This window comes from Microcebus murinus, chromosome 7, assembly GCF_040939455.1.
Source record: "Microcebus murinus isolate Inina chromosome 7, M.murinus_Inina_mat1.0, whole genome shotgun sequence".
Lineage (NCBI taxonomy): Eukaryota > Metazoa > Chordata > Mammalia > Primates > Cheirogaleidae > Microcebus > Microcebus murinus.
The window spans coordinates 54,375,069-54,400,626 of NC_134110.1; the positions used below are offsets into that span (position 1 = coordinate 54,375,069).

Genomic DNA, 25,558 nt, shown 5'->3' on the forward strand with positions numbered 1-25,558 from the left:
AAAGTGAGAATTTCACCCAGTACCTGGGTTTACACAGTGCCTGGGAGTTTAGTGCAAAGGATACCAAACAGAAATAGGGAGATTCCAGTTTTGTGGGCCTGATGTTTATACACTTTTCTGGAGGCTCTGTTTAAGAAATATAATACAGGAAAGTCTTACTTTTGTAACTTTGTAATAGTATTCAATGATTTGACCACATTATTAAGACCTCTCCTACAGTCATGAAAGTAAAAGTGCCTCCCAGGGCTTGTACAAGTGAGGGGCTTTGAAACTTAAGCTTCATTAGTGGGATGGTAGATCTTCCTTTGACGGAGACCTAGAGCTCATATTCGCGGAGAGGGAAATGCCTACATGAGAGTACTTGTGCTTCACCACTGGAGACAAAGACATGGTTGGGAGTCCGCAGCAGGGGATGCTATTGCATTCTAGAAGGCCAGGAAAGTTCAGCGGTACCTCAAGAGATGTGTGTGCAGGGCAGAGAAGACCACTCACCCTGTAACAGAGGCCATGAAGACAAGAGGGTAACATGAGGGCCTGAGGTTAGGACAGCCCCTTAGTATTCAGATACCAACTTGAAAGAAGTTGGAAAGAAAGTAAATCTGAAGGGCTGAGCATTTACCCAAATGCCCAAACTGAGTCACTCTAAGGAAATGATTTAAGCCAGCAGAGATACCTCTAATGGGAAAGTTAGGTTATTTTTATCTCTGATACTTAGCAAATTGGGGTGTGGAAAGTAAGGGACACAGAAAGGGGATAATGGCTGGTGAGGAAGATTAGCCCTGTCATAGGAAATAAAGATGGATTATGGTTCTTGCTCATCTGCCCTTGTTAGGGAAAATCTGAGACTTCACTATGGAAATCTAACCTACCACTCCACTGTTCAGAATATGCAAGGATCTACTCTTTTCCTTAAGGAAGCATCCACAGTCCTTCTTTTGGCTTCTAAAGCTCTTCACAATCTAGCATCTGCCTATCACTCAGCCTCACACCCAGCAGCTTACCCCTCCTGGTGCATTCCACTCCAGACTATCTGGATCTCCTGCAGTTCTTCAAATGTACCAAACTCTCCCCAACCATTTCCTCAGCCTAGAACACTCTTTCTCCTACCTATTTTCAATGATTGACTGTTTCCAGCCTTAATCTCTCAGCTATAAGGTCACTTCTTTAGGTAGGTCTTCCCAGATTTTTTTATAGCAGGTCAAATTCCTTTGTCGAATTTGTTAATAACCCAAATAACAAAGTACATGCTGAAATTCTTTCACGATTCCAAAATAGTTTGGGATTATGGGAGTAGAGAAGGGAAAAGAGTCTCTGGGCCCTTACTGCTTTCAGGTTGTGGGGTTGGTGGGATTTTCTGAGGCCTGGTTCACCAGGCCCTAATAGGGTTAGGTATGGATGTGGATTTGGTAATTGCATTCCTCCATCACAAACATCTGTTATGCATACCTGTAGTGTCATTGCTTAAGAACTGAGTGGGGGGATCTCCAATCTCTAATTCAATTGTGACTCCCGTGGATCTCTTCCTCCGCAAGCTCTTCCCTCTTACTATTTTGCTGATACGGATTTTGTCGCTTGGTATCTTCAGGAATAAGGCAAGATTTCTAACCAGATTATGAGAGCTGTAAAAGTCATCTTCTGTTACAGTAGGTAGTTGGAAAGCAACAAATATGACTGTGGCAGTGTGGATTTCAACAGGTATAGTTCCTTTGACCAAAAGGTAAAGCATCTGGTAGGTTCTATCAAAGTAGTTTTCACCAAGGACAGTGGAGTCCAGGTTAGGAAGGAATTGCTCTATGAAGGAAAAAAAGCCAAAAAAGCACAGCTAAATATATTTATATTATCATGCTTATTTAATATTTGTTGGAATTTAGAAAATTTGAGAAATTCAATGTTATTCTGTCATAAGAAAGTTATGCATATTAAAAACACAAACACTTATAGAACTGACATATAAAATTAAAGTCAATCCTTTAAAAATACTACCAATAATCATTATATATTAAATTGGTTTTTAAAGACAATTAGCTATAAACAGTATAAATGAGGAACAGATCTTATTATGAACCCAGGAGCCTACACTGTACTTATAATACTATTCACATGTTCAGAATTTTAAAGCCTCAACTGAAGGCATTTGGTAATTTAAAAATATAAATTTAACTTTACTAGCCATCTAATTTATGCAGTGTTATACATCAACTCTTAAAAGAAGATTTACAATTCAGTGTTTCTATTTTTACTAAGGACAAAAGTATGTAACGAAAATGAAGCATATATTAAAATATCTCAGAAGAATCTTATACCAATAAAACAGGTTTACAGTTCAGCCTGAAAAATCTTTGGTTAAGGCAAAATAAATTCTACTAGGGAACTGAATTTTATAGAAGTGATTGAGATCATTATATACACAACGACTGAAAAAATCCACACACACACACACACACACACATATATGATTTTATGGCAAAGTATCAACAATGTCTAAGAGGTAATAAATCCACTAATACATATTGAGCCCAGACAAATGCTGAATTGCATAATAGTAGTAAAATAAGACATGGAGCTCCTTATCACATTTTATTGTAAGGCATACTAGGAAAAAGAAATTAAAATTTTAGGAAGAAGAGGGAATTGCTTATACATGTAACAGACTACAGCATTAAGAAACCATTTCATTATTCTTATACATTTCCTTAATACCTCCTAGTATAAATTCTGGGTGCAATTTGGCTTAAACATTGTGTGAATCTGAAGAATGTGCTTTGTATTATAAATTGAAGCTGATCTCAAGCTACTGTTAGAGGTGCATACATCACTTATCCTAGGTAGCTTTCTTATGTTTTCACAGTAATGAAGGAAGCAGAGACATAAATAAAATAAAACATCTTGAGTAACACCCCCAAATAGTTATAGATTCATAATACAGAGATATTATTTTGCATTCTAAGTGCCAAAGCACAAAATTCACTTAACAGCAATGCTATTTCAGAAAATACCACCACCACTACCACCACACATGCATTTATCTATAAGAGGGCAGTGGTGGTATTGTTTTCCAGTCCTTCAGCACCTGTGTAAACAATTCTCTGTTTTAAATCCTGCCCGTTCAGATAGTTCCTATTTTCCCGAATGACAGAGTGCTTGATACTACATGTATTGCTTTAGAAGAGTGAAAATTAAGCTGTAAATATGTGCAATCACTTGTATATAAAAAGTGATAACACTGACTCTTATAAATAGCTTATAGCTTATAAATAGCTGATAGCTTATAAAGAGGCAATATAGCATAATGGTTAAGTGCATAGGTTCTAGAGCTAGGCTCTGTTTTCAAGTCCTTGCTCTGTCTACACCAGCTTTGAGACTGCTGGGGACTGAATTGTGCCCCCACCTCCAATTCATATATTGAAGCCTTAACCCCCAATGTGATGGCATTTGGAGATGGGGGCATTTGGGAGGAAATGAGGTTTAGATGCAGTTGTGAGGGTGGGGCCTTTATAATGGAATTAGTGCTCTTATAAAAAGAGACATCAGAGAGCTTGCTCTCGCTCTCTGTGCCATCTGAGGACACAGTAAGAAAGGGGCCATCTGCAAGCCAAGAACAGCACCCTCAGCAAAACCTGACCATGCCAGCATCCTGATCTCAGGCTTTCAGAGATTTGGAAAAAAGAAATTTCTGTTTTTTAAGCCACACAATCTGTGGCATTACTTCACCTACTGTGCCTCAGTTTACTCATCTGTGCCTTCCCCATAGAGTTATTATGATATAGTAACAATGAGTTATAGGTAAAGCTCTTAGAACAGTGCCTGGTGTATAGTAGTGTCTCTGGAAACCTTAGCTATTCATATTATTAGCAGAAATAGGACTTGTTCTATAAATGGTATAGATTACCCATTCATACTTGAAAGTCTAGCTTACATTATGAACTATAGCGTATATTTATGTAATAGTTAGCCAAGATTATGGAGCACATCTAAAAATGATGATAAGTAGCACTTGTGGAATGGAAGGTATGAAGTTGTCCTCATGAGAATCCCGTTTAACAAAAAGACTGAAATTAGGAGAGATAAATCTTGGTTTTACAATATTAATAAATGGATAAGTTTAGCCTCTTCCATATGTTTTATTTAAATCAACAGTTTAATTTATCATATTTACTTCATAGTGTTTAGTTGATATTATACTAGTTTGCTTGGTTATACTTCTGCTGACTGCTAATTAATTTAGGCTCTGACCTCTATGAAATAGAAGTAAAGCAGAGATAAGGTAAAAATTCTAAGCAAAATCTCTTCTGAACATAGAAATGACTAAAGTCATTGTATGTAGAATGAAAAAGTTCTCAGGGAGCAAAAGAATGCCCATCACAAACAAAAATTTGTATCTACATGTGTGCAGATAGATGAATTCCATCAGGAATGATTTTTCAGGATACTCATGTTATAAATGAACACATTTTAGTATTTGCTGGGCCATGGCTAAAAACTTATTTTCTTCTGCATTTGTCAATGGCTAAGGTATTAAAAATATTAACAATGAAACATCACAAAGAATTTTATTTAAGTAACCAAATACATATACCATGTGCACTATGTTTTTCTAAGGAAATACCTGTGTATAGATGCTTATTAAGTTCACAATATTTCTGTTGGGCATTCCATGCTGTATTTTTGGGACAGACCAATGAATTGTTCACATAGACATCCAAACGCTGAAGTGTGGAAAAAAAAATTCCTACTACAACAGCCTGTTAAAAATAAACATTTATGTTTTAAGAAATCAATAGAACAATAAAACAATCTTTAGAATTTAGCACTTAAAACGACCTTTATGCGCACCTTCTATAAAATATTAAAACTAAGTTGTATGGATTTAGGATAAATTTTGAACTAAAATTTTAAAATGGACTTACATTTAACCATTCATACAGATGATGTAACTTAACCCTTAATTGTTGATTCTCAGTAGAAAAGTGTAATATAAGAAAGAAATTATTGGAGGAGTATCTCTAAATTAAAGAACGGGTTCCTTTACAAGGCGATAAAGTACAACACAGGCTTTCAGTTCCGGGGGCAAGGGAAAACGACAGGATGGGTGGCAGGTTAGCAGTGCTCCATATAATGCAACCACACAAAATTAGGTACTTAATGTTGAGAAAAATACTGATCTCTGAGAAAAATTGGGTAGTAAGACTAATAAAAATCATTCAAAAATAACTATCTTCTCTGATTCAATTTTTTCCATTTTTCATGTTTATATTCCCTACATTTCATGTTATCAGATATGCCTATAAAGTAAGGAGACTGGCCTTTGCAATAAATGCAAGAGAGGATTAACAAGTCTAATAAGCTATACATAGTTTTGGAATCTTCCTTCCATAGTGTCTTCAGAGGCTCAGAATACTAAACAGCCACATTACTTTGTAGTCACCATTCTCATTCTTAAAGTTGAAATATTCTTGTCTATTTTCAAGTTCCTATCTCAGCCACGCAGTATTCTAGGTGCTGGCAAAATATACTGCCTTCTTTGAGCTTACATTCTAGAGTGGAGAGAGAGAGAGAGAGAGAGAATAATAGAAACAATACAAAGTAAAGTATAAAGCATGTTAGAAGGTTATGAAGCGAAGTGAGGAGGGGTGATCGGGGTAGACCTCTTGAGAAAGTGGAATTTGAGGAGATGGGGAGTTTAGCCATCTAGGGTAGAATGTTCCAGGCTGATGCAACATCAGAAGCATAGGCCTATGTCTGGTGTACTGAGGGACAGCAAGGAGCCCAGGATGGCTGAAGGAGTAGAAGAGGAAGCCAGAGAGCTCCGGGATAGGAGAGAGTCTCATATGGCCTCATAAGGCATTGTGAGGATTTTGACTATATTGTTCAGAGACCAATGGGGAAATTATTGCAGGGTTCACAGTATGAGAGAGACCTGATCTGACTTACGTTTTGAAGGTATCTCTCTGGATCCTAAGGTGAGAATAGACTATAGAAAGGCTAAGCAGAAGCAGGAAGAGGAGTTCAGAGGCAATTACCTTAATCCAGGGAAGGCGCAAACTGGACAGTAGCAGTGGAGGTGGTAAAAAGTGGTCAGATTCTGGATATTTTCAAGGGATACTCAACAGAATTTGCAGATGTTTGGAAATGTGAGAGAAAGAGGAGTAAAGAGTGGTTCTAAGGTTTTGTCCCTAGCAACTGAAAGGGTGGAATTGCCATCACCTGGGAAGGGGCGGGAGTCTCCTTTCATTACTCTTCTCTCTGCTTCACCTTATCAGCATCCTTTCTTCGCATTCCTAACACCCTGGGACTTGGAAGTCTTATGCTCTTAGGAAAGAAAATCTAAATTATGAGACTACTGCTTACCCTAATACTCTTTTCATACTGACATAGTATATATAAATTTAATTAACCTTGCTAAATTCAGTTGATACCAAAGATTTGTCATTATTGAAGATATTTAAAATAACATCCTGCAATCTCTGAGGCAAATTGCAGTGGTGTATTTCTAACATAGATAAGTAATAGCAGCATGGAAGAACAAGTAGATAATCCCAAGTGATCAGATTTGGATGTACACTATTTTTATGTAAAGATTCCAGTTTGCTTGCTAATCATACAAATCATAGGCATCACTGTCATGCCTCCTATATGAACCACCAGATTCAAGTGCATATTGGGGGTGGGGAATGTTTGGTACTTATATATATACTTTTAGGCCGACTGAAAACTGTCTAGGCTAATAGTATTTTTAGTAGTAGCTTGATGAGTCCTTGAAAATGAGCTGTAAGGCTGACAATGTTAGAACTGGGGAAGAGATATAATCCTTAGTAGATAGAAACATATACAAATAATCAGCAGCAATAACTCTTAAGACATCATTTCTATCTTTCCTTACCTTGTTATGGTCAACATTAAGCAACATAAGTCGAAGATTCTGAGGACTGGTACCAGTGAAGTAAACTTCATAAGACTTGTTCAGAGCCACAACGCTATGAAACAGGGACAGCCTTCTTTGGCATGTGTATCCAGCACACCAGCCATGATCCTGTGGGCCTAAATCCATGCAAAATGACAGCCAGTGTTCCTATATTATGACTATTAATAGCACAAAATCTGAAGAGTAATTGTATTAAAAATAAATTGCAGAGGTCAAGTTCAGTATTATATCCATTATCCATCCACTACTACCCAGCCATCTAAGCTATTTCTCAAACCTTGGCAGGGAAGCAACTCTTTCCTATTACCCTTACTTTTACACTGCCCAGGGAAAGAAGGGTAAATGAATGTGTTTATCAGAATCTGTACTGGAAGATCACAGGGATGTATCTTTACTTTAATAATCATATTCAAGCCCAGGCCACGTGGTGAGGAAGAAAATGCTTGATCTTTTTTCCTCCTTATCAAATGTGAACTTGGTGGGGAATCAACTTTCTCAGGCTCTTTGCTAGGAATGTGCTATCACAGACCAAATTTGTTAAAAATCGGGTCTGTACCTGGAAAACATGGACATTTGTATGCGTGGACCATGGAGTCATTAATTTGTTCTTTCACTTATTCATTCGTTCATTAATTAATTTGTAAATTCAACAAATACATTTGTTTAATTAATTCCTTAATCTTCCTCCACTTTAATTTTAAGAAATGTTTGTCAAAAACTGTGACTACAGGTAATACTGGAGTGTTAACATCATTAATGAACTGAAGCCGTCTTAGAAGTAACACTCCACCAAACCTTCTAGAAAACCAAGATATACTGGATGCTTTCCTACCTGAATCCATTTTCTGAACAGATGCAACATTGACTTTCATAGCAAACTTCTCTATTCATTTAGTTTTAAAGTGGCTGGGATTATGCACATATAAAACATTGAGTGAAATATGGAATGTTGAATTTTCTTGATGCATTTATGCATTACGTTTGCTGAATTTCCTGGCTTACTTGGAAGTATTATCAATATTTATAACTGAACTTCAATCAAATTTTAAATCAATATAAACTCCTAAAGCTCATGTACAGCATAACATTTTCCTTATCATACAAAATATAAATTCTACTTTTATATATACCTTTTCTGTGGATTTTGCAAACAAATGTAAAGAAACGTCTATGTATAAAGCAAAAAATTTAGAGTGACAAAAAGTCACATTTTAAAAATAAATAACATTAAGTATTACTATTTAAAAGGAAAGTTTAGTAATATTCAGTAACTTTTATCTCGAGGAATTATTTATTCCATTTAGTATGGAGCATTCTAAGCTTCAGTGATTCTTTTAACACTTTCATGATTTTTCCATGTTATTATCATTTACATAAGACTTCTTTCAATTGATAGTCACTGTTTAAAATTTAAATTCATTTAAAAGAGAAATGCCATGTCACTATTGCAAATAGAAACTTGTACTGCCTGCCAAAAAGAGAAATGTAAAAATAAATGCATTGAAATTTTTCTCCACCATATAAAACAGAGCAATTTGAAAACATCTCCTTGATTCCTCCATTATTCACTGACTGCTCTAAAATTGCTCCCACAATCTCTGCATTGTAAAATTTGAAAGGCAGAATTTGAAATTGGGTTGATTGCAAGCCACAGAAACCAGGAGATCACATGTTGGGCGAGAGAAGCAAGGAGAGCCTTAAAATCATGAAACTTCAGGATACCCCGACTCAGTTCGCTTTACTCTCTGTAATGAGTTTTTGTAAATGAAAATTTTTGTGGGGTATCAGCTATTTTGTTGAATCTTAGTATATTATAGTACATATTGTGATAATACCAGGGCACAGAAATCTGTCTGAGCCAGGCTATGTGTCCCTTCAGCATATGAAAGACTCTCAGCCTGCTTAGGGGCTACTCTTTGAGCCCCCAGTGTCATTTCATGGATGTACAAGGAATCCCCATCCTATGTTTTCAGTACCTTTTAGAAATTCACCTTACTAATTCAAAAGGCCTTGGTTTCTTAAGCTGATCTGCATCCTTATGGAGACCATTACCTTCCCTCCATACTAGAGCCACCTAAGACCAGAATGGGAGAAACATGACTCTGGAGCTTGACAAGATGATCTTGACAGTCAAAGGAATCAGAGATGAAAAAACACAGTGTTCACAGATGAGTCTTCCAAAGATTCATGAGAATAAACAATGAGTTGGCTGAGAAAACCACTTCTCAAATATTCTATCATTTTTTAAATTTACATAAGGCAAATTAGATATTTGGAGATACTTGGGCCAACGTTTTCTTCAAAATATTTATATCACCTTATCAATAAAGGCATGAGGATCACTCCAGAAGTAACTTTCTCCCTTCTTCTTTCTTTCCTCTCCTTCCCTCTTCCCCCTCCTCCTTCTTCTTATTCTACTGGCCCATTTGAAATAACTGTCCTTGTTTTCCTGCATGGGATACCATGACAGAGTCAGTTCACTCCCCCGCACATAGATCTTTCTTACAAATGGAAAGCAAAGAAGATTTGATGTTTTCTAGTTTCATGTGGTAACTAATTTATGAGATGTATCCATGCATGCAATAAAAAGCAAATGCTTTGAGTAATTGTAGTTCATGAATTGTAGTTCATGAGTAATTGTAGTACATTGAATACCTACCATTAATGAGATCAACATAACCATTGCTCACTACAGCTACTGGTGAAAGTCTTCGAGTTTCTGTATCAGAATCCAGGCTTTCAATAACCATCATTGCATATTCCATCCCAAAGCACTCATAGCTCTGCCATTCTGGAATGTATTTACAGGTTGAATCTCTAATAATTCCTGAAAATATATGTATAAACATTTTAGCAATAAAAATATCTCTTTGTAAAGAATTCACATAATCTCTTTCTTGTTATGCAAGCTTAATAAGTAGAAAATATGTTATTGGTTGAGTACATCAATCATTGAAAATAAAACATATATTTTGTTTCATGAACTTGAGGACCAACAACAGAATAAGATCCAACAAACCTTTATAAGGTGCTTTCTCAGTGACAGGAATTCTACTTCCATTCAAGAATGTGAGCATCACCTTAGGAATTCTGTAGTCTCCAATTCCTAGTTGGCTGTTTCCATTCCATTCATATTCTGCTTGAGGTATTACTGAACCAGGATTCCCAAGAAAGGAGCCATCCAAGTCTCTCAGAAAAGATTTCCTTTTGGCATCACAAACCATGTCTACACAATCAGATGGATTGGCCTTACTGTAGAGAAAAGGTGAAATGAATGATTTAGCTCCATTGTTCCTAGAGAGTAGGAATATACTTGAGTGTTTGATAAGAGGGTATCCAAAGAACTTGTTCACCTGATTTAATATTTCAAAGAGGATTCAAAGTGGGACCAAGTAGCATATATAATTAGTATTGTAATAAGGTTTGCTTTTCCATTGTGTTGATTTGGTACATTATTATGAATTCATTAACATTTCAAAAGGACAAGTTATACCTGTGGGATATAAAATTAAAATACCATCTTGCCATTCCATATTTTGTTGAATGTTAGATTTCATATTTGTGCATTGTTCACAATATGGCAGCATTGCCTTATACAGCAGGTGACTGGTTTCTCTGTATTACAGGACATACAAAATCCTTATGTTGACAGGGAAATATTTATTATTTCTCTTCCTTCTTGTCTTTAAAAATTATAAAAGTATTTCTTACTATAAAATAATCTAAATATTTATTAAAAGCTCAATCCCTTTTATCTTCCTATCTTGAGCTTTTAGGCTCATCATCAATTGCAGATTAGTATTAATATATATTTTTGTAAACCTTTGTCTCTCTCTCTCTCTCTCTATATATATATATATATATATATATATACACACACACAGATATACTTGGATTGTGATTATCATGCTACATATTTTAGTAACCATTCTACAGATAACTATAAGAGTTGAGATATTATAAACTTGTCATGCAGTTCAAACATAGATGGTATTTTGGCTTCATCTTGAGTTACTTAGATTGCTGATTGATTGTTACTTGGTTTTAATAATGAAATAGCTGCTTAATGTACAATATGCATTCATATAGTATACATGCAATATACTTATACAATACCATGATATATGCTATGGGAAAACAAAATTTATTCCAGGGTTATAGTATAAAATAATAGTAGAAAGCTCAGATCTATTAAACAATATCTAGCATATATCTCCTTTTTTGCCTATTTTTAGAGACATGACACTATAAATTATTTAAACATATTAGTCTTAGAGAAGGATTTTAATAAATATGTCTTGTAGTTCATGGATTCTTTGCACTTAAGTTTGTACAATGTACTTTTATAAGCAAGTCTGTGAGTAGAGTGCCCCATAGCACACTTTTATATTGTAGCTTTGGGCTCTATTTTGGTTCAGATTCCTAAGAAACAGAATCTGAGATGTTTATTTTTGTTCAATTGAGTTATCGAAGGATTCTTCTCAAATTAGAGGAAGACAAGCTGCATAGAGAGAAGGAAAGAAATTAAAGATGGCTGTGGCCCGAAGACTATCTTTAATCTGATCCCATGGAAACCTCTGGAACATGAATTGCATTACAGAGCTATTGCCACCTTAAGACAAGGTGGTAGGCCTTGTACTTCTGAATCAGTCAGTCATTTTCCAGGGATAGGGAGGGTGGTGGTGGTAGGGTGGGCTTTGGACTCTAGAGGCTATTTCTATTTGGCTAAGAGCAAAGTTCTGGAAAAGTTCTGTTATCAGCCAGCATGAAGAGCATATGGGGGCTGGGTGCACTGCCAAGTACAGAAGATCTGGGAGGGCACCAACAGCACCCACTACAAGTACAGAATTCAGATAAATTATATTTGAAAATGCAACATTTTCTTCATTACTTACATATTAAAGTTATATATAAAATCTGAAAGATTCAATGGCAACTAAATAGGAGCTAAAACATTGATGTTTATTGCTGATGTTCAACAATGATTAAATGAGTAACCGTTGGGCTGTCATCAAAACAAAATCAGTTGAAGTCAAACTATCTATGAAATATTTCATTTCTCTGAGGGGTTGCCTGTTTAATTGCAGAACATTATTCTTTCTCTTCTCCCCTAAACTGAAAACAATAGAAATAGAAATTTTCTTCCCTCCAGTATTGCCTTATATCTAAATTCCTGGTCTGTACCTCTTATAAAAAGTAGCAGTTATTGGCTATATTCTTCTATGACTTAGAATCTAAGTGACCAGCTTCTGGAAATATCCTGATACCAACTGACCTTTGTGATCAGAAAAATCACTTTTCTAAGTTTCTATATATTTATAGTCGTGGCGACTATAACGGCTGACATTTAATTTCCAAGCACATTTTGGAGTGCCTGCAGTAGAGTATTTGGAAAGCAATAGGTTAAATAAAATAGAAAGAAATGATAGAGGTGTCTCTTGTCCCTTATGACAATTAATAGAGAGATTTTTTTTAAACCTTGAAAAGCTTTTTCGTTTTTAAAGATAGAATCTCATTATATTGCTCAGGCTGGTCTTGATATTCTGGGCTTAAGCAGCAATCATCCCATCTCAGCCTCCCAAGTAGCTAGGACTACAGGCGTGTGTCACCACATGTGACTCTTATTCATATATATACATATATATATATATTTCAGCATATTATGGGGGTACAAACGTTAAGGTTACATACGTTGCCCTTGTCTCCCCTCCCCTCTCAAGTCAGAGCTTCAAGCCTGTCCATCCCCCAGGTGGCGCGCATCGCGCTCATTATGTATGTAAATACCGATCCCTTCCTCCCCCCTCCCACCTGCCCAACACCTGATAAATTATTTTTTTAAACATTTTGGTTACATTTTATATCTTTGCCTCTCCCTAGCAAGGGTTAGAGGTATGCCCTTCCCCTCCACAATGCTCACCACATCCCTCAGCTGTGGGTCCACCCCCCCAACCTCCTAATCCCTGGTGAACACCACCACCCTGTGAGCACCACAGTGTTAATCAGTACCAATTTGATGGCAAGTCCATGTGAAGCCCATTTTTCTGATTTTGTGACACCTCACTTTGGATAATGGGCTTAAGCTTAATCCAGGATAGTATAAGTGGTGATAGCTCACTGTTGTTTCTTAGAATTAAGTAATATTCCATTGTAAACATATGCCAAATTTTAATAATCCACTCATGAATTGACAGGCACTTGTAGAACACACTTCAGACCCCATTTGTACCTTTTATATTTAACAATGATATTATTGATGCGCACACACACACACACACACACACACATATAAAGCAGTGGGAGAAAATATACATATTAAAGCCATTTTTAAAATTCATCTGAGAATACTCAGATTTACATTATGAAATGGCCTTAATTTTCATAAGGTTGATTAAAGTTTTACAGAAATTTAGTAGTTACTTTAATATAGTAACTTCCTCAGACCCTTAGCAGGGAGAAAGAAGAATGGAAAACTATAAAGGCAGAAAAGAAAAAAACTGAGTTTTTATACATTTTACCTTATATCAGGCCTATGTATAAATATTTTTGATTGTTCAGTAGTATCAACGAGTTGTATATTCTTCACATGGATTGGGTGCTGTAAATCCTCATTTAAAGGGTTAGTAATAAATATCACATTAGTTTCCCCTGAACAAACAGTCTTAAATCCAACAAATGTTGAACCTAAAATGTAAATATTAGAAAAGTAATTATTTTCTCTGAAGAAAGTGGTAAAATCAGATTTATTTTATGTACATTCCACCAAACACATCCTTTGCCACTACCCACTGTTTGTGGTAGACTATTGCCTCCCTATATCCACACCACTGGGGAATACTCGCCCACATTTTCTCTGGAGTTGGCCATGTGACTTGCTTTGGTCAATGGGACAAAAGCAATCATGGCATAAACAGAGATCTGGAGAGTGCTTGCATATTACAGCTTGTTCTCTCTTGGTGCTGCTGGGAATTCTATGACTTCTAACATGTGAGTAAGCCTGTAATACATGTTGCTCAATCATTCCCATAACTCCAGCCAATGACCAGCACCAACTATCAGCCAGCACCAACCATCAGACATGGAAATAAGGTTATCCTAGACCAACCAGCCCATAGCCATCCTATAAACTGATGACACCTAATAAATAAGCCCAGGTGAGATCAGAAAAACCACCCAGCTGAACAAAACCCAAATTGCCAATCTTCAGACTCATGAGCCAATACATAAGTGTTTAAGGTTTCTAAATTCAGGGGGTGATGTATTATGCAGCAAAAGCTAACTGAAATATTATTTTTCTCTTGGCTTCCTTACATATACTGTGTGGCCAGAAGATAAAATTTATTGGATCCAAAATCTTAATCTCCATTGTACTTAAAATCCAATAACTCAAAATAGAGAAAAGCAAAAGATGATCTCCATAATTCTTAAATGAGTTATCTATTACCGATGACCCTTCTTAATTATATTTTCTCCAAAGAAGAGATTAGATATATAAATATGAACCTGCAAATAAATATTAATAAAATACCCTACTAGCAGATGCTGTTTATATCCTGCCCAGATTCCCTTTACTGGGCCAGCGTACCCAATCCCTAGCTCCTTCTGTAAGTGTTGGTTGAAAGCCAGTCAAAGCTGATGTCTTCTCTAAAGAACTGCTCTCAGCTACTTGAGAGCCCCCTTGCCTGAGAGATTATGTACTCCCAACCACCATTATGAGTAGGCATGCCTGACTGACAGGAGGTATGGAAGACCCCTTTGCCTCAATGTGGGGAAAATAAGTGGTATAATTTATGCTCCACAGCTCTTGAAGAATCAGTCAGAAGCTAGACTCCAGTTGAGGACATCTTGTTTAGCTCCTTCCCCTGTCCTGTTCTACTTCCCTCAATCCCTTTTTCCTGAGAGCACATCTTCAATAAACCACTTACATAAGAATTCCATTTCTGGTTCTACTTCATTGATACTTTGGAGAAAGAAAATGAAAGCTGTGGTAATCATAAATTTAAAGCAAAGCTCGGGATCTAATTGTAAGGTTAGCAGAACTTCACTAACTTAAAAGATGGCTGAGTTCTCAGCCCTAGAAAGTCTCCTACATCAAAGTCAGGGCCCTGATAGAAAAAGAGTGAGATTCTAAATTAGATAGGAATATATGGAAAGATGCACTTGAACCTTGCCATCTCAGAATGTGTTAAAATGCTCTGGATGTGTATTAATGGTCTGACTTATGAGATAATAACTTCCTGCTTCACTTACTTGAAATCATGCAGAGATCTAAAAAGAGGCAGATGCCTTATAAGACAAATCTCACCCTCCACAGAACCTGTCCACAGGGAATTATACACCAGTATGGCTAGTTCTAATATGTTGCTGTGATGGCTCTTGGAAGCTTGAAATAGTAATAGCCCACATTAAGCGAAGTAGAATTGCTCAATTTTCTATGCCATATTCTAAAAAAAAGAGGGGGAGGGCTGTCAAAAGGCCAAGAAAATGGGGATATTGGAATGGGTCTATTATATAATGTTAATGCATTTCAGCCTCATTCTGAGGTGGCCTTGAATGAGTGCGGTGTGGAAAGATCCTTCCAATGAACAGAAATTTTGGTAGTATAAGGGTCATCTACTTTGTGTGCAGAGAGAGATGGTCTGAGGTAAGAATAAACATGGACTCATGGGCAGTAGCAGTGGCATAGCTGGTTGGTTAGGAGGTTGGAAGGAACTAGATTGGATGTTCAGTAGAAAGCATGTGGATGGATCTGTGGAAGTGGGTATAAAAGGCATGTTATTATTGCCTATCAAAGAGAATTCAATACAGAAGAATCCCTGAAAAACCAAATGGACAAGATGCTTTGTGTAACAGGTGTCAGCTAATCTCTGTCCTCAGCCACCCAGTGCTTGCACAATAGGCTTATAAACTGACCAGCCTTGGTGATGGAAATAGAGGCTATGCATGGACCTAACAGCATGCACTTCTTTCCAAGATCCAGTGAAATGATGGGTATCATTTATGGTCTAGGGACAAGCTGTGGCAGTATGATCATGAACCTTATTAATACTACTTTTCCCAGAAACTGTGACCATGTAGAATCCTGGAGAAATCATGGCCAGATGAAATAATCTTAATATAATTAACTTCATGAAAAAGCAAGTGAACCCAAGTGATCCCAGTAGTAGACTGAACTATATACAGGCTGGTGCACCCATCTTCCATCTCTGGGAGTACTGGTTGCTAACAGCTCTGGCTGCCCTTTTTTTCCAGAGAATTGGCTTAGCCAAACAGGACCCACATCACCCAGGAAATTAAGGACCTCCTTAAAGGGGCAGCTATATCCCCAAACTGACTAACATGGGGATACAAATCTCCACCCACGCCCCCGACCCCTGGCCAAATGTGAGATCAATTTAGTGGCAATTTACATTCCAGAGTTACCCAGTGGCATCAAGTAAAGCTATTTTTCCAGCTTATACCACATCTTTACTTAGCAATTTCCCTTGCCCTATCCTGCTTCTATCCCTTTCTCCTGAGACCATTCCTTCAAGAAACCACTTACACAAAAATTCTCATCTAAGGTTCGGCATCTAGGGAACCCAATCTAAGCTAATCATCTTTTATATGTTATCTTTAAAGACTACGTCTTATGAAAGAAGAACAGTTATTTGTGTTTTTCTAAGAAATTCCACATCTAAGGCTCCTTTTTATGAGGATATTTTCATTGCTACATGATATGTATAATATTCTGGAGCATATTTTTTATTGAAAGCAACATATGTTCACCTAAAACTTATACAGCATGTTACATAATTTTATCCAAGGGTATCATAATTACAAATAACACTGAAAAATCATGGTTATTTGTTTTATATTTCTGGCAGCTAAAGTTATGAGGAATATTTTAAAATGTAGATGTTTAATTTATTGAACGACTTTCTTCCAAGAAACAGTGGTTAAAATCATCACGGAAGAGAGACTGGCTAAGCTAAAATAGAGAATGGCACAGTATATTTAATAGGAAAAATGAAAATAATTGATGTGTTCACTACATTAATTTACATATAATTATGTTACATTTCTAAGGAAGCAGCCATGGTTCAGTGAAAGAGCATTGGAGCTTGAATCAGGAGATTTTGATTCTAATCATAGCTCTGCCAATAACTGTGAAAATTTGACCAGATGCTTAAGCACCATGAGTTTGAAGTTCTTCGGTTGTAAAAGGGGATAGTAATATATAATACTACATATATGAAATGGCTTTAACAAATTATATAAATTAATTAATTTAAATTACTATACCACTCTTGTTGTTTAGAAGGAAAATGAAATATCATTTATTCAATATAAGTATAAAAATCCCACCAAGGGAGTCATTTTGGAGATTGACTCTGATGTCTGATTTCTTTGTCATGTTCAGCAGATACATATACAGATTCATTTAAATAATTTTTTAGTAACAACGAAATATTATTAGTTACACTGTATATATTCTGTATAGAACTTAATTGAGAAGACTTATCAAATACTATGTTTAAACTTGCCTGAGACATCCAAAAGGCCACAAATGGCATTATAACTCATGATCCCTGCATGAGGCTTTCGGGGTGCCATGTTATGAGCTGAAGCAAAGGTGGGCCAGCAAATCCCACTTCTACCACCTTTTACAAAAAAAAAAAAAGTTAATGGAAATTGAGTATCTATTCATATGAACACCAACATGAAAGTTCTAAATTTTTCACCTGTTGGAGGTCTAGGACTCCGATGGGCAACAGTGAGTTCAATATTGGGATCATTATCAGTCAGGACATCAGAGCAATTAAATTCAGGGCTACTTCCAACAATTAATGAGCTCTAAAAATAAGCCAAGTAACATAGCATTAATAACAGCTCTTCCTAAAAGACAACATAATAACAGAGAATACTGAATTCTACTGTAGTAAAACACAAACTATAAACTAGAGAAGTAGATCATTTGTTAAACAAATATGAAACAGGAGTGACTGCTGCCCCAGCTAGAATGGCACACAAAGTGAGGAGGGGAAGACGGACACATAAATAATGACATGTAATGACATGTTATGTTTCTGTGATGGAAATGGTAGGACAAAAAGCAGAGAGTGTCATTACCACCTATGCTAGTTCAGGAAGAGCTTCATAGAGGGGAGTGAATATCTAACTAACTGTTGCAAGATTATCAGGTGATAATCAGTCAGAAGAGGTGAGGGAAGGGGGAGGAGAAATACAGATGAAGAATTTTCAGGTAGAGAGCAGTGAAGCAAAGGCAGGGAGGTTTGGACTAGATAGCATTACTCTTATTAATCCTTCAATAATTTTACCCTTCTCTGAGTTGTTCTTTCTTCATAGTGTGGCTATATTCATTTATTACCTTAATTTGTACTTTTTTACTGGCAATTTTGTGTGAGATAGCAGCTGGCGTGTAAATCATAGGAAAAATGGCCATTCCATTGTCAACCAGGGTCACATTATAAATGTGCACACTCTCCGTGGTCTGCAATACAATTTGTAGGTTACACAGTACTAAGGGCAATCATAAAAGAAAACAAGCAAATGCCATCTTCAGTCACATTTACCTGAAAATAAATTCCATAATCCCAGCATGTCCAAATGGTAAATCCCTGTATAAGAGAACACCCAGGAAGGCCATCTTGGTTCATATAGATACCGTACAAACCTCCATGGGCTTCATTGTCAAACCACTTTTCCGTGGGATTAGACTGGCCTTGTAAGGAAATATAGAACCAAAGAATTCATATTACGATTCATATCATAAGAGTTTTAATAAGTTGTATCAGTTAAAGTAAACAAAATTCTTTGAAAAATTATATATATAAAATTCCAATATAAGTTTTAATGAGATGATCAAATATTTTTTATGGCTTTGCCATTTATGATTTACTTTATTTAGTATTTATTCTTGTCTAGTTTGTCTCTTCACTCTTATTTAAAATAATTAAATACTTATTTGCCAAAGTGTTACATTATTTTATTTATTTATTTATTTTTATTTTGTTTTTTTTTTCTTTCAGCATATTATGGAGGTACAAATGTTAGGTTACATATATTGTCTTTGCCCCACCTGAGTCAGAGCTTCAAATGTGTCCATCCCCCAAACAGTGGGCACTGCACACATTAGGTGTGTGTATATATCCATCTCCTCTTCCCCCCTTCCACCTCCCCAACAGATAATGAAAGTTACTACTATATGTGCACTTAAGTGTTGGTCAGTTAAGTTAGTTAATACCATTTGATGGTGAGTACATGTGGTGCTTGTTTTTCCATTTATGTAATACTTCACTTAGTATAATGGGCTCCAGCTCCATCCAGGATAATACAAGAGGGGCTACATCACCATTGTTTTTTGTGGCTGAGTAGAACTCCACAGTATACATATATTTTATTAATCCACTCATGTATTTATGGTCACTTTGGTTGTTTCCACATCTTTGCAATTGTGAATTGTGCTGCTATAAATATTCTAGTGTAGATGTCTGTTACATTATTTTATCTGATTAAAGTAAACATGAATTTTATTAGAACCATCATGGGGTATAGATCCAAAGAAGCTTAAACCTGAAACGCAATGATACAACTTGCTGTCTGTGAAATGCTTCCCTGGTACTTCTCTGTTGCTGGCTCCTTCTGGTCACCCCATTTTCAAGTTAAGCATCACTTCCTTAAAAGGCCTTCCCTGACTTTATGATTCAAAATAGTGCCTCGGTCACTTTATATTGCAGTTACAATTTCTTTCACCTGATTTATTATTATTATTTGTGAAGTATCCACCTCTCCTCCCCTACTAGGATATGTGCTTCATGAGAGAAGACACTGTGTCTAGCTCATTCACCATCACAGTCCTGGAGCCTGAAAGGTTTTCTTTAAGTATTGTTTGAATTGATGTATGCATGATCTTGGGAAAGTTATTTAACCTTTCAGAACCTCAATTTCTTTATACATAAAAAGTTTTAATGCCTAATTCAGGATTGTTTCAGAATGCAATGAAATAGCCCATGTAAAGTGCCTTGCAAATGCCCTCAATAAATGGAAACTACACTCATTAATACATAGCATAATTAAAGTAGATTTCAATGGAAGTTTTACTTATGTCCAAATCAGTTAAATAAACTTAATATCCCTCCTTTTCCAAAAGCATAAGTTGGAGGATTGCCTATAAAGAGCAGCCCCACCTCCTAAATTGCACTTTGTATCAGCAGCACTCTTGTCTAAGAAATCGTATCTGATTTCTTCTATATTGTTTTGATTTTCCCTTCTTGCTAGTTCTTTGGGTTTTACATTTTACATAGTCTGTCTAGTTTTGATTTTGTTCCTCCATAAGAAGATGTTTACATTTCTCTCCCTGGAACCCACACGGAGAAACCCCATGGACAAATATGGCTTCACTTCTGGACCCAGAATACAGCACAGTCCTTTTTCCAGGATCCCAGAGTCTCATGTGGGAGATAGATTGGATAAATTGATGCACGATTACAGGGACTTAAGTCCTCCATTCTTCTGTGATGTTTCATGCTTCCATTGCTATAAATCCAAAACCTCCTTATAAACACTCAATTATTTAGAAATATCAACATAGGTAAAAATGTACCACATGGCATTAATATATACATACTAGTAAATAGACATATTCAAAGATCATATTTTGATTTTTAAAGCCTATAAGAACAACTTTATAGCAATTGTAAAGAAACTACATATTTTGAAATTTTAGTCAAAGAAAAGCTACTTTAAGCTGCTGGGAACTAAAATATTTAATAAGAGCATATATTAAAGAATCAGTTAAATCTGTTGACAAAGTTGTTTTTATTCCTTCAACATGTATTTTGCACAAGAATAAAATTAGCTTAAATCCAATAATTTTTGAATTGAAAGAAAAAATATTGATTCAATGAATCTTAAAAATAACCAAACTTCCTGACTAGTACACTACAAAAAGCAGGAGAATTTTATGGCATATAAATTATACTGAACAAAGCTGTTAAAAAATAACTACATTGAGATTACAACAATCAACTCTAGAAGGAGCATACATTTTTCAGAGAAAGTCCCATTTCCTTTAACTTTATTTAAGCTTTCAAGGGGTAAAATCTGCAGTTTTATTATTTATTTTACTTTTTTGATCTGGTAATAATTCATTTACATGGTTGAAAAATCAAGAGGTTATAAAAAATCATATAATTATAAGTATCAAGTCTCTTATTTCCACTCACCTTCTATGATTTTTTATTTTCTTCCCTTTTCTTCCACAAAACATATTATACACAAAATAGCATTATATATACTATTTTTCACCCTCCCCTATCACTTAAGACTATCCTGGAGATTTCCCCAGATCCATACATAGAGCTCTTCTGCCTTCTTTTCTAGAGGAGCCTGGTGTTCCAACATCTGGCTTTATACAACCAGTCTAACATGGGACATAGAGAGGCTTTCAGTTTTCTACTAGTACAGACAATTCTGTGATAAATAACTTTGTTCACAAATAATAAGTGTGTAAAAGCAACTGTTAGCTACATTACTAGAAGTGGAAGTGCTGAGTCAAAGATAGATGCACTTGTGATTTTGGAGGACATTGTCAGGTTCTCCTATGCAGAGGTTTCATTGTTTTGTCTTTCAGTCAGCAGTGTGTAGATGTTCCTGTTTCCCTACAGCCTTGCCCAAAGAGTAGATGATCAGTTAGTTCTTAATTTTTACTAGTTTAATAGAGGGAAATGTATCTCAGAACTGCACTTTGACTTTTTTTATGCATGTAGATTTTAACATATGAATAGTGAGCATTTATTCTATTACAGCAGAAGTACAAAATAGTGGCATATCCCTACCAGCATGTATCTTTATGATAAGAAGCATTATTTTTGTAAAAGTGGTAGTGGAGTGAGGTACCCACAGTTCCAATACCAACCAAATCAAGAACTGAAGTTGCTGCTGGAGTTTTGGGATAATAATCTGGAAAAACAAAATTTTCCTTAAAATTCTATCTGTTTTTTAGACCCAGTGTTTTCTTGAAATGATGTACCTTGTTGAGTAAGTTCTTTCAGTGTCCAGAAGAAAGAGGTATCACATATTGAATTGACAATTATTTATTTCTAACAAATTTGAACAAGGTATTTGCTAATTTTACTAATTCTATGCTAAAAGACTTACTTGAGCAAGGTTCACCATCAATGCGGTATCCTGCTCTTCCAAATCCAGCAACTATGTTTTTCTGTAAGACTGTATTGGTTCCTCTATTGACCTAGTACAGTGTTAAAGAAAATAGTTTGGGTTAGGCTATTACAAAATTACACATTGAAAGCAAGTTTACAACAACATACTTGTGAAAACCTTTATTTATTACCATATTCTCAGGAGGAAATGTAATTTAATTTAATTTTTAATCCCATTCAAACTTATATTTTGAATGAACTATTGAAATTACATCATGCTCTTGGTGTAAAACTGTCACTAGATACTATACCCTAGACTTCATTAGAAAACTGCATTAAGGAGATTGCTTTTTATTTGCCACAAAATCCACTGGATGTAGTTCAAAATTTACAAGCCATAGACCAAATTCCAGTATTATAGCAAGGTTGCAAGGATTTTATCGCTCTTCTTAGTTATTTTTTGTTACAAATTTGATTGATTTATTATGGAAAACACAACTAAGGCAATTAGAGTAGACCATAAGATTCAATAGAAACATTCACTTGTTTAAATAAAATCTCCTATAATCACAAACAAGATCAGCATGTTAAGTAATTACTAAATAATTTTATTTTATGATTCAAGTCAAAGTGGTACAAATGGAAGCATAGAGCACAGGTTTAATTCTTGCCTGTGGTGTCAGTAAAATGATCAAAAGTCTCCATCATATTAAACACCTTTATTTTAAAAGATTTTGATAAAAATACCATCAAATGGAATCCATATACATAAATTAAGTACCTTTTTCTTTCAAAAGCTATACATAACTTTAAAGATTTGGAATTTACATTTGATTACACTCTAATATCTATAAATATATGACAAGAGAACATTTTTACCTCATCATTGTAAACTAAATTTTGGCTTTTAGATTTTATCTTAGGATAATAATTAATGGTTACACAAAAACTCAATCCTTATCCCATCTTTCAAAGAGAACCTCATTTAATTCCTTTTTGATCCTATGGTATAGGTAAATAAAAACAAAAGGAAGCTGACTATTTTCTTCTCCAAGTCTTTTCTCTGTACTTTCTATTTTCTTGCTTGTAATTGTACTTTACATCTAAACAAACAGCCATAGTAATTGAATAAATCTCATGGGAAACAAAAAGGTTCCAATTAGCAATATGGGACAAGTGTAAATAAGCTTGTACATTGAATAGTAATAATTTTAGATGGGAAAGGGATTTAGAGCTTCATCTATCATTCTAATTTTCCATATGAGGGTGGAGACTGAATCCAGAGTTAGGTAGTAACATGTGCAAAGCACTCAGTCGATTAGGAGCAGAGACCCTGAACCAGAACTTGAAAGTGATAAAAAATGTTAGAGAAAAAAGGTAATAAGAGAACTATTACACAGCAACAGAAAGAAGAAAAAAAAAAAAACCACAATTACTGCTGGAGCTCACATCTTTTTAAAAGTTCATTCACTCCTTTATTTAGCTCTTTTTTAAAAAAAAAAATTTCAGCAATCTATCCAAGAAAGATATAGCTTTCAATAATATTTTGACATTTGCAATTTCTACAGAAAGTATAACTGTAAATTATAATTTTGTATAATTATAAATGTGTCCTCACAACCTCAATTGCTGCATGCCAGAGAGTTGAACTTAAATCTTTTCTGTTCTGGTAGGTTCCTGGCCAAACTGAAAGTGCAACCAAATTTCCTCGGACCCGGTTGGCATCCCCCCATATTCTCATGCCTGTAAAAATAAAAATAAAGAAAGAAAATCCCCCCAAATACATGTCAATTTGTAATGAATATTATGGGTGATGGCTTTCATTTTTTCCATAAAATCATTTTTCTAGTTGAGCTTAACAAATGATCCTCTTAGAATTTAAGTGAGTCCTCTGAGCTCTTTGACAGTGAACTCTGCCTCTTTAATAGACCACCTGAATTAGGATCTTCTGGGGTGTTCATTAAATATGTGAGTTCATAGGGTCTCCCTCAGATTTCAACAAACACACCTATCTATAGCTTTTATACACATTAAATATGTTTGTTTTACACTTTACACTGATATAAAAGACATGAAACACACCTAAAATTGTATGTAATTTTTAATAAAATAAAGTTTAAGCTAATCTTTGTGATTGATATGTGAGGAGTATTTTTAAGGTCATAATAGTTTAAGTAGAGATTAGATAACTCACTTAAGAACATGGTCTGGTAATAATTTTTCCGTGTTCTAGGGCTATAGTGTCCAATATGACAGCCATAACCACCTGTGGCTATTTAGATGTAAATTAAGTACGATTACAATTAAAAATTCAGTTCCTCAGTCACACTAGCCATAATTTAAGGGCTCAATAGCCACATGTGGCTTAGTAATTAGATAGCACAGATATAAACCATTTCCATCAATTGGACATCATGGTTCTAGAGTTTACAGATAAGATTGCCTGAGAAGGACATGTTATTTGGACCAAAATATTATTATATTACCTTCCCCTACTGTAAAGTAAACGATGTTATCATCTATGTCCAATCCATCTGTCCCAAACACACCAATTGCTGGGGAGAAGCTATAGTGAAAGGCACAGCCTCGAATATAAGATGCTCCATGTTCTTGAATCTATAAAACATTGGGATTCAGTGAACATTTATAAAATAGAACAAAACTAAAATATATTTAAAGAAAAAAATTTGAAGGAGGTGATTTTCAGTAAATAAACCTTGATCGATATTCAATTTATTTTAAATGAGTCTCTTTGGTAAAAAAAAAAAAAATACTCAATTTACTTTCCCTTAAGCAAAGTTAATTTTCCAAAAGGTCTTTTAATCCTGGGAAATTTCCATATATCCTGAATTTATTATTAAATAAAACACATATGCTTACTTTAAATGCTGATACAAAATTCTCAAGTGCTTTTCTATGCATTTATATTTCTATTATCACCTATAAAATGCTAAGGTGCTAAATATTATTTTCCAAAATAGTTTACTATATGACAAGGTGGGATTTTTTTTAATTACAAAAAATAATACTGTAGGCAAAGGGTTACAATTCAAATGTCTACAAGAACCAATCAGTAACCAGGTTAGGGGTTTCAACTTTAAACCGACAAGATTATTTTTCATTTATACTAAGAAATATGTTTTCTCTCATTTTTCTTAAATGACTAGACCTCTCCAAATATTTATTTTCCTACTTTTAACAGAGGCATAGAGATACAATCATGCTTTTCATGTGGGAAATTTAAATAATATTCACTTTGTTTAATAGAAACTGTTTGAAAATATATTTTTGGTCATGGTAAAATAAAGTAGCAATGTGAACGACTATTACAGCTTCAATTCTTTCACCTTTTATGCTACTTTTCCTGTGGTTTTTACTGACCTTAAATAAATGCACAATGTAGGTAAAAGCTAATGCTGCTAAAAAAGTTAATAAGAAATATACCCAAGAAAGTTTTATTATATTAGATTATAGT

At 35.2% G+C, this 25,558-nt stretch overlaps 1 protein-coding gene across 2 annotated transcripts in view; it reads right to left on the bottom strand.

Annotated features, from left to right (window-relative positions):
* Nucleotides 1–25,558, bottom strand: part of PKHD1L1 (PKHD1 like 1) — a 155,045-nt gene that overhangs the window by 10,293 nt on the left and 119,194 nt on the right. For both annotated transcript variants that reach the window (XM_076005072.1, XM_012786304.3), the window contains exons 61-73: nt 24,570–24,699; nt 23,705–23,826; nt 22,082–22,172; nt 18,496–18,644; nt 18,291–18,413; nt 17,644–17,755; nt 17,446–17,562; nt 13,438–13,603; nt 9,942–10,174; nt 9,582–9,749; nt 6,881–7,038; nt 4,607–4,742; nt 1,447–1,791 (exon numbers count right to left, since the gene is read on the bottom strand). In XM_076005072.1, coding sequence (XP_075861187.1) covers nt 1,447–1,791; nt 4,607–4,742; nt 6,881–7,038; nt 9,582–9,749; nt 9,942–10,174; nt 13,438–13,603; nt 17,446–17,562; nt 17,644–17,755; nt 18,291–18,413; nt 18,496–18,644; nt 22,082–22,172; nt 23,705–23,826; nt 24,570–24,699 — 2,050 coding nt within the window. The remainder of the gene's footprint in view (nt 1–1,446; nt 1,792–4,606; nt 4,743–6,880; nt 7,039–9,581; nt 9,750–9,941; nt 10,175–13,437; nt 13,604–17,445; nt 17,563–17,643; nt 17,756–18,290; nt 18,414–18,495; nt 18,645–22,081; nt 22,173–23,704; nt 23,827–24,569; nt 24,700–25,558) is intronic.